This window comes from Prosopis cineraria, unplaced genomic scaffold (assembly GCF_029017545.1).
Source record: "Prosopis cineraria cultivar Desert tree isolate PC_DT_omini unplaced genomic scaffold, ASM2901754v1 PC600, whole genome shotgun sequence".
NCBI lineage: Eukaryota > Viridiplantae > Streptophyta > Magnoliopsida > Fabales > Fabaceae > Prosopis > Prosopis cineraria.
Window position 1 is genome coordinate 34,456 of NW_026555925.1, and position 9,615 is coordinate 44,070.

Consider the following 9,615-nt stretch of genomic DNA (forward strand, 5'->3'; position numbering starts at 1 on the left):
ATGTTTTGTGTGCCCACTTAGCAATCGCATGATTAGTTACATCCGCATGCATCATTACATATTAATTTTTGGTTACTGAGACTTTTAAGTCTCATTCCCCGTGGTTAATATTTTTACAGGAGCGAATCCGGCCGAGAAAGCACCAGAGGTGTAATTATGGTGTATGAGACACCATCTTTTACGTTGCCTCTTATTTTGGATTATACAATGTATCTTGTGCCAACTTAGGACATATCTTGTCTATGGAGCATGTAAACTCTAATCCTTTTTATTAAATGCATTTATATGTCCAAGAGGATTATGTCTGTCCCTTTTGATTCATGACCTAATTTAAATAACATGCTATGAGGATCATGTCTGTCCCTCATGGTTCTAATTTTTTTTTAAGATATTTTAAGACCTGTGGTATATTGTCTTGGATGTATCGTGGTAGAAATTTTTCTACCATGATAATGGTTTTAATAATTTGCGAAAAATCGGTCTGTAAATTTGAGGGTGTTACAGGAGACAAGTAGATTTACAAGCTCTATTTTTTTAATTTAATACCAATATCAAGCTCGCAGTCATATAAGCATATTTAAGCACAAAAGCTCACAAAATTAATTAACAAATTTTAGTGTTTACTCATATAAGCTTGGAAATTTCCAGTGCTTCTATAAAATCAAACAACACACCTAGGTTGAAGCTCGAAGATCGAAGCACGATCGAACACAAAAGATTGAATCTAGAGAAGTAAAGCATGAAGCTTTGTGAATGTGACAAAGCTTAGTGAACACAAAAGATTCAAGCACACAAATGCGATGAAGCATGAACCACATGAGAACGATGGTTTTAGGGCAAGAGCACAAGATTCTAGATTTCAAGCTTTCAAGTGAGATGAACTGATTCTGGGTTTGAGGTAGCTATTTGGAACACTTTCAAGTGCACGTGTGAAGGAGATGGTGACAATGAACTGATACATAGAGACTTTTCAAAAATTTAATAGGTATAGCTAAATCAATTTAAATATACTAAAAAAAGAATTTTTTAAAAAATTGAAACACATCTAAACAAGTTCTAATCTATATCGGTTTAGGTATTAATTTCTAAACAGGTTACTCAAGGAACCAGTTCAGATAGCATCTCAGCCTTCCATTTATTTATGACAATGTTATTGCCTCCTATTTCTACACCATATGCACGTGAGTCAGTTTAGAAAAGGGGTTTAGAAAGAATTTTTTTTTTATAATGTTGAATTATTCTGTTTCCATTATTTTTCACTTCATAATGCTATATACTTTATTAAGGAAATAACAAAAAGAAAAGCCAAAAGCAATATGAGACTTCACCCTTACTTTCTTAAGATTGAGTAAGAACTCACCATTTTCAAATATAGAGACCGATAAAACATACAAAACTAAGCACTAATATGTGATACCATTTTGATGAGATGGATGGGTGAATTTCAATTGCATTGAAAAAATTTTATAAGATAAGACTAGACCAAGTGGTTTGATAGCTTAGTCCCATATTCAGCCCAACTTGAATAGATCTTGTCTAGTTTGGTCTTTTTCTGGCACGTGATTAGTTTTTTCCCAAACCGAACAAGACCAAGTTTTGTCAGGTTGGACCAGATTATTAGGTTTTTGGAAAACTCGAAAAGCCATATTTTAAAAGAGATGTGTAGTCCTTGTTATAAATTACTTGAAGAGTTATTAATTAGAGTAAAATACTCAAACCTTCCATCTGTTTTACTTTAATTACAGATACATTTCTTCTATTTTTGAAGCTTATGCAAATCAATCTCCCATAGTATGAACAGTTACAAAACACAAATATCCACTCTATTTTTAAGATTTTATTTTTGCCCACCCTGCCAATAGTTGATCATTAAGTCCCATTAATACCCCTATGTAAATATAAATATTGTTTAAAAATTATTCAAATAACCAAAAAAATAATGCATTTATTTTTACTTTTTTATTTATATTTTAAATTTTTTAATTATGTAAATGTATTTATTTAGTAATATTTTAAAAAAATTAAATACATAAAGAGGCTAAAATAATATACAAACAGATAGCAAAAAATTATGACATAAGAATTTAATATAATAAATTACTCAATATAATTTATATTTATTTTTCTTTAAATTTCATTTATTTTAACACAAAAGTGTAAATTATTTATTTAAATATTGAAATAATTATTTATTTATTTATTTTAAAAAAATTGGCAGAGAGAATAGACAATTAGATCATAAGAAAAAAATTAATACTTTTAAATTTGTTAACATAATTACAAATAAAAAAGTAAGTATTTCAAAATATTTAATATAATATTTTTAATATTGTTAGAAGATTTGATTAAAGTATAGTTTTTGAAAATAAAGAGAAAGTATCTGTAATTTTAGCAAAGCGAGAATGAGATCACTATATTTTAGTCAATTAATTAAGTTTTGTTAATATTACTTCTATTTAAAATTATTAATTATGCGAGAAAATGAGTGGAGGAGAATCGTTTTCCGTATCATCTCTTGTTATGGTTCTTTCTTGTTTGTAGTGAGGTTTCTTCGCTAAAGGTTTTATGTTGTTCTCTTTCATTTCTTCTGCGATGGAGCCTCCAAATGAAACTTTTTGGATATTAAGTAATATTCTAAAGTTTAAGTTTCAGACATACATCAATCGGCATTGGGATCTCGCAGGCATTGTTCAAGCTGTCCAATCCTTTAATAACTGCTACTGGAGGAGCCACTTCTCGACCCCTTTTTCGCCCTTTATTTAATTTGAATAAATAAATTTGTTAAAATAATAATATTTCAAATATGTCTGTAAAAAAAAGTTAATGAAATAGAGATATAGTTAAAATATATATATTTACTTTATTATTTTTGTTTAAATTTTTAAAAATAATTAGAGAATATAAAAAATAAATTTCTGATTATTTCGATAAGCTATTTTAAATAGTTTCTAAATAAAAGCTGATGCAGTAGATAATAGAGAATGCTGTATTCTGAGAATTCAACCTCTAGTTTAGATTGCATTGGAACTAGATGTTCTTTTTTTTTTTCAGTTATTCTCAGTTGGGCTTCAAAAGAGCATGCCTACCCTTTCTCTGGCCCAAAAAATTGCACAAGTTGTTAATAAAATCTAACCACACCCTTTTAGGCCCGAGACTCAAACCCATGAATACTTTCTTATCTTATAATTAGTTTCTCAAACCCATCCCTTATTGAATGGTCCCAAAGCCCACATAACTTTTGTGTATTTTTTTAATTAGAATTAAAATTTCTAATCATACTATTACATATATAAATTACAGAGTACTTTAATTAAATATTTAAAATATAATAATAAGCTCAAAAGTATAATTAAAATAATAAAAACTATACAAGTTCAAATTATCTATAATCCAAAATGTAAATATTCTCTAGTCATTATTATATCAATCTTCATTCAAAAATAAAACATGAGAATGTTTGAAGTTCTTCTAGGAGGAGATGGTGGTATTTCAGCAACCTCTCCAACATCTTCTTCACCTAATATAAACATTTAACAAATTATTATTATCATATAATAATTCAAAACTTTAAGTAAATTATGTAAATAAAGTTAAAAAAATTATAAAGGCTTGAGAGTTGGCGTGAGCTTTTTTTTTTTTTTTGGTAAGGCTTATAAAAGTAACAATTAAAAGACTTTTTATACTAAAATCCTTTTTTTTTGTCAAATCCAGCCTTATTGATGGCTCTATCACTGTGGGAAGGCCCAACAAATATGACCAGCTGAAAATGCATCCCACCAATCTACTTTTGTTGCATAGAATCGTCAGATCCGGACTTATGAAGGCTGCCGACGAGTGAAGTGTAAACTCTATCATCAGGTGTGAGGCCCATCTTAATCATCTCATCATATAATTTAAAGGATTCTTCCTCTATCCCCTCCTTGGACAAACCAGAAATAATTGCTGTGTAGGTCACAACATTTCCTTTTATACCCACCAAAGACATTTCCTTGAAAAGTTTCAGTGCCTCATCTACCCTGCCAGCAACACATTCCCCATGTATAAGTGATGTATATGTATAGACATCTGGCAGTAACCCCATTTGGGTCATTTCAAATCTTAGCTTATGAGCTTGCTCCACCTTCCCTTTCTTGCTATAACCATCTATAATGGTATTATATGAAAAATTATTAGGTACCACTCCCTTCTTATCCAAATCCCTAAACAACCTCACAGCTTCTTCAATATTCCCCTCCTTACAATATATGTCAATCAATATATTGAAACTCACCATATTAGGGGTCACTCCTTTTTCAACCATTTCAATCAGAAACTTCTTAGCTTCCTCATGCCTATTCAATTTACACAGCCCACTAGCAATGCTGGTGTAAGTGAAAGCATCTGCTTCAAATCCTTTGCTTTCCATGACAACTTTGAGCCTGAAAGCCTCGTCTATCATTCCTCTTTTACAATAACCATCTATTATTGTATTAAATATTACTATATTTACATCAATCCCCTTGTTTTGCATTTCTTTCACCAAGATTTCTGCTGCATCCATTTGGCCTGCTTTGCATACACCACTAATTATGGCCCCATAAGTGTGAGCACTAGGAACAATGCCTTTCTCAGCCAATTCATCAAACAAAGCAAATGCTCTTTCAAGATTCCCTTTTCTACAATTCCAATTTATCAATGAAGTGTACACATAAACATCTGGTTCTAACCCTCTTCCGCGCATGTTGTTGAACAGCTTTTCAGCTTCTTCAATGCTGCCAGAACTAGCATACCACTGTATCAAAAGATCACAGGTGATTAAATTATGGACAACTTGCCTCTTCTCCATCAAGCTCAATATCGCATTAATACCCTCTTGATCTTTTCTTGCAATGTATGCTTTCAACAATGTATTGTAAGTGACAACATTTGGTTCAACAATGCCTTTACCTGCCATCTCATCCATCAAAGCCTTGGCTCTTTCAACTTCCCTTGTATGACATAAGACATTTATTACAAGTGTCAAAGATTGAACTTTGATTTCAACCCTACCTGACTCAACCATCTTCCTAAAGAACCTCACCAATAGGTCTACCTCACCAAACCTTTTCAAAGCAAGTAAAAGCACAAAGCAAGACCTCTCCTCTATCACCAACCCATTTTCTTTCAAGTAATCATAGATTTCAAAAGCCTCTTCAAACATTCTATTATCTGCATACACCCTGAACAACATATCACACAGCTTTGCAAAAAAATGGGGATCTCTTTTATCAAAGAAAGCAATGATATCCAAAACAGGCTGACAAAGCTCCTCATCAGTCACAATACAATTCAAAATATTCTTCATTTCTGCGAACTTCTGAGCATGGTAGAGACTAGAAATGAGGCATGCATAGTCCTGAATGTCAGGCTTACAGGCACCAACGGAGTATTTTGCTTTGAAGAAGTTGAAAAAGGCTAAGCGTGATTGAGGTTGAAGGCAAGTGTTTGAGAGAACAAGGTGAGTGACATGGGGGTTGATGAATGAGCGCAAACAATGCAGTTCCGTAGCTTGTTGAAGATATTTAGAACCTGAACTGATATGGGTTTGAAAAATCCTCTGAGTACTTTCATGGTTGGATATGAAGGCGAAGTTTGAAGGGAGCAGCAAGCTCTTGTTCTTCAAAACCCTAGAGAAGGTCTTCAGAAACATCATACTTAACAGAAATTCCCAAATACCAAACTGAGAGAACTTTATTTTTTTGGCCGGAACTAAATGAAGAACTTAATTTTGAGCAACACTATTCATTTCACAGATAGTTATTGTCTTGAATAAAGACATGCAGCTACCAGAAAAATACAGAATGAATCAAAACTAACAAATCCCTTGGACGCTTCTGATCAGAAAGTGAAAATGAAAGTGTCGCTGAAGTGAAGTAGAGGAATTTCAATGAGAGTAAACATTCTGATACTATCACATGGATCTTGACAAAATAGTTCAGGTTCTTTAGCTGCAAGCACACATACACATGTTACTAATAGAAATTACTCATGACGGATTCCCTAAACTACATAGATGACATGTTCAACAAGAAAAATATATAAGACTACTCACAAACCAGAATAGGCATGGCCATAGCAATCTGCCCTTCCCTTGCCTGCTTGCATAGTTTTCTTACCCAAGCCTGACATTTGAAATCATGTAAGATTACAGAGAAAATAAGATTAAAATCAAAACACAGCATTGAGTTTAATGAAGCAAGTAAATGAACAAAAAGGAAGGAAAATAAACAAGTAAAAGGCCAAAGAACTGAAGATCTAACATGAAGACAACAAGTGGATGTCACCTACTGTTTGCTAATGGCAGAATTACCAGAATGTCTCAAACAATGATCTGAAGTCAATCAAGCAAAGCAATGAGTATGCAAAGCGCTCCACCAAAACTAAGCAAAGGTAGAATAGTATTAACATAATATTCAACTTGATATAATGCATTCTTTTTTGCATATTGCAAGAAATTGTGAATGCTATTTTATTGTGAAACAAATAACTCATCCTCTGTTTCTTTAATAACCGTGATTATTGAGCATGCACTAAAACGAAACAAAAAACACAAGTTCCCCAAAACGCTTTTACCAAAAAGGCAAAGCTGGATAATCCACTCCATACTGGAGCACGACAACTTGACACAATATTAAACAACCAGGAAACGTTAATTCCTAAGTCTTTAAAATAACGTATGCCGGTGCTAACTGTGATTTGAGCAAAGGAAAAGTAAAAATTATAAATACTTGCCATTCCAAGGGAGAAAGCACCATTTTATTCTTATTGTTTCATAAATCTCTGAATAAACAAAGATAAGGGGAAATAACGTTACAGGCAGACAAAGTTAAGCAAGACCACCAAAAAGCAATTATAGTACTTCAGGAATTTTTTCAATACCGATGTTGACTTAGCATAAATTTGAACTTGCTGATAATCATGATCATGCACGTTATTCAACTCTTAGTTTTAGTTTATAAATGGGTCAAAATATCATTACAAAAATGCCGCTTGGTTGCCGACAAATTCTGGCAGTAAGAATGATAGCCAACAAATCAAGTCCACTAATTGAACACTTTGCATCAGCCCTGAGAGCATGTTCAAAATCAGAAAAAGTTTCAAAATGGCTAATACCCAGAATATTCCCAAGACAACACTTTCTCATAAAGTCAACACCACATGAGTAATTTTAGAGTAACACAACAAATGATGTAAAGAAAAATGGGGAGAAACCGAAAAGTAAAGGAGGGTAAGGATAATCCGAAGAGAATAAGTTCCGATTGAAGTTTTAGTGAAGCAGAGCGAAGGGTAATCAGTGAATTCCGAAGTGAGATTGCACTTTAAAGCATCCGCCGCCGCTCGGAAAACCAAGAGATGCAGCGGAGTAAAGCAAAGGCCAAAGGAGAAGTGAAGAAGGCCCAGTCGTGGAGTTCGAACTCGCCGCGCGTTGCGAGAGTTAAGGGCACTTCATTCAAATTAAACGACGTCGTTTCAACATATTGCAAGGAAAGGAAGTGGCAGAGCAAGAAGAGAATAGAATACGAGCACCTGGTAAGGCGCCGCCGACGATCAGCTTTGGCCTTTGGGGACGGAGAGGGAGAGCCGACGAGGGACGGAGGGAGATGAGGCGAGGCCGCAGGCCCAAAGGCCAAAGCTTTTCACTTTCGACTTGAAAGTCTCTGGTTTTCAAGCCCAAAAGCCCGTTACAATAAAATCCATCATTCTGTCAAGCTTTGACTTTTGTTGATTAGATTAAGGAACGGACGCGAAAGTCCATTTTATTTTTTATTTTAAATTTTTTAAAAAATAATATTTATAGTTATAATATTATATATTATTTTTAAAAATTTAAATTATAATATTTAAAAATAATTTTAAAATATAAACATATATTTTTTAATATTTGTTCAATTTAACAATTAAAAATACTTTATTTCTAGATGTAAAACAAAAAATAAATCTAAATGAGCCACTTGAGTCCTAGTTCATTTTTACACAGGTTTATGAAAATGAATTTACAAACTCAATTATACTAAATATTCTCAATATTTTTAAGTTTAAAAATTTATAAAAATAAGTTTAAATGAGCAACTCATTAAATCTAATTGTTTACCTGACTTTACATTTAGCCCATCATTTTTTATCATTAACAAAACACTTCCAACCTGTTGGGGTATGGATGAACTGTGGGTTACTTGCTCACAGCTTGTAGAAATAATGTTTGTATTTCTGTTTTTTTTTTTCCTTCTGACTTGTTTATATGAATTTTGTCTGCTTTCATTAAGAATATACAACTTTTTTTATTTTTTTGGAATCCAAGGGTTTTCTTCAAGTCATCATGGACAGAGTAACTTGATTCTCATTCTTTCCGACCTGAAAATGCTCGAGCATCCCAAGAAAAAAGGAAAATAAACGAATTTAACCTTAATACAACATTAAATATAAATTAATTTTAACATTATTAATAATAATAAATTAAAAAAAGGTAAAAATTTAAATACACATTTTATTATAAAAATAAAATCATTTAAAATAATGATATGTAAATTATTTTAAATTGAATTGATATAATTTTATTGACTGAATTATTAATATTAATAATATATCTAAATATTTGTTATAGTATTTGGATTTTTTGTTTTTTTTGTTTTTTTTCTCTTTGTCCCTCCAAATCTCCAATCATTAATCATTTGTTCTTTAATGTAATGATTTGATTTGATGTGTGATGTACCATTATTTGTTCAAATTCAAATATTATAAAGTTTATAATTTGACTAAACATGGTCGGCGAAAAAAATATTAGACTAAGCATAACTATTAAAATTTTTCTATTTATAAGATTTGGATCATCCTTATTAATTAAAAAAATTAAATCTCTTTTGTTCAACTCAACTACTCGATTAATTATTTTTAAAATTAATCCATCAAAAATTATTTTTTAAATTAAAAGACAATCAAATTCTTAGGTTTATAAATATATTTTCTAATATTTAGGTTAATATTTATAAAAATTCAACAATTAAAAACAACTTGTTGATCTTTGGAGTCGGGCATCAGGCAAGGGCCTTGCCCTACTTATGCATACTCTGGGCATGTGCAACCTTTTATTGTAATATGTTGAATTTATTTATTTACTTTATTATTTAATATTATAATAATATTTTTATAATATAGTAAATCTTAAGTGTTGGAATAGAGATATAAAGATAAAAGAGGCGAGAAAAGTGTGGAAAGTGGAAAATGAGGAGGAGGAAAGCCAACTCACAATAACTTACTATTTTTTTCATATTTAAATGTAAGAAAATGTTAATTAATAAGTTAGTTAAACATAATAATTATATTTTAAGCTAAAAAATTAGGACTAAAATAGCAGTGTAACTATCTTTCGCATGTGATGTGAAGAAATTGAATCTATTTGTGGAAAAACCTCTAATTTTATAAAGGACAATTTGGAAAAAAAAATTGAAGTTTATAATTTTACTTTTACAAAATAAATAAATAAATAAAGCATATGATGCAAACAAGGGAGCATATGCAATAGGGGTGAAAATAAGTTAGATCGAATCAGATATTAGCTAAATAGGTCTGAGCTTATGTGTTACGCTAAAAGCCTGAAGC

General features: G+C 31.4%; 1 protein-coding gene across 10 annotated transcripts; it reads right to left on the reverse strand.

Annotated features, from left to right (window-relative positions):
* Positions 1–3,334: 3,334 nt before the first annotated feature.
* Positions 3,335–7,678, reverse strand: LOC129297731 (pentatricopeptide repeat-containing protein At2g32630-like). Of its 10 annotated transcripts, none has more exons than XM_054936084.1 (4): positions 7,546–7,653; positions 6,307–6,398; positions 6,071–6,140; positions 3,335–5,966 (listed from the first exon to the last, which is right to left on the reverse strand). In XM_054936084.1, exon 4 carries the CDS (start codon positions 5,669–5,671, stop codon positions 3,782–3,784), a length of 1,890 nt encoding a protein of 629 aa, XP_054792059.1. In that variant the 5' UTR covers positions 5,672–5,966; positions 6,071–6,140; positions 6,307–6,398; positions 7,546–7,653; the 3' UTR covers positions 3,335–3,781. The 10 variants fall into 10 exon arrangements, with proteins under 10 accessions (XP_054792059.1, XP_054792063.1, XP_054792058.1 ...); XM_054936088.1 differs by having other exon boundaries at positions 6,075–6,140; positions 6,307–6,349; positions 7,546–7,640; XM_054936083.1 differs by having other exon boundaries at positions 6,307–6,349; positions 7,546–7,640.
* Between the last annotated feature and the right edge of the window lie 1,937 nt (positions 7,679–9,615).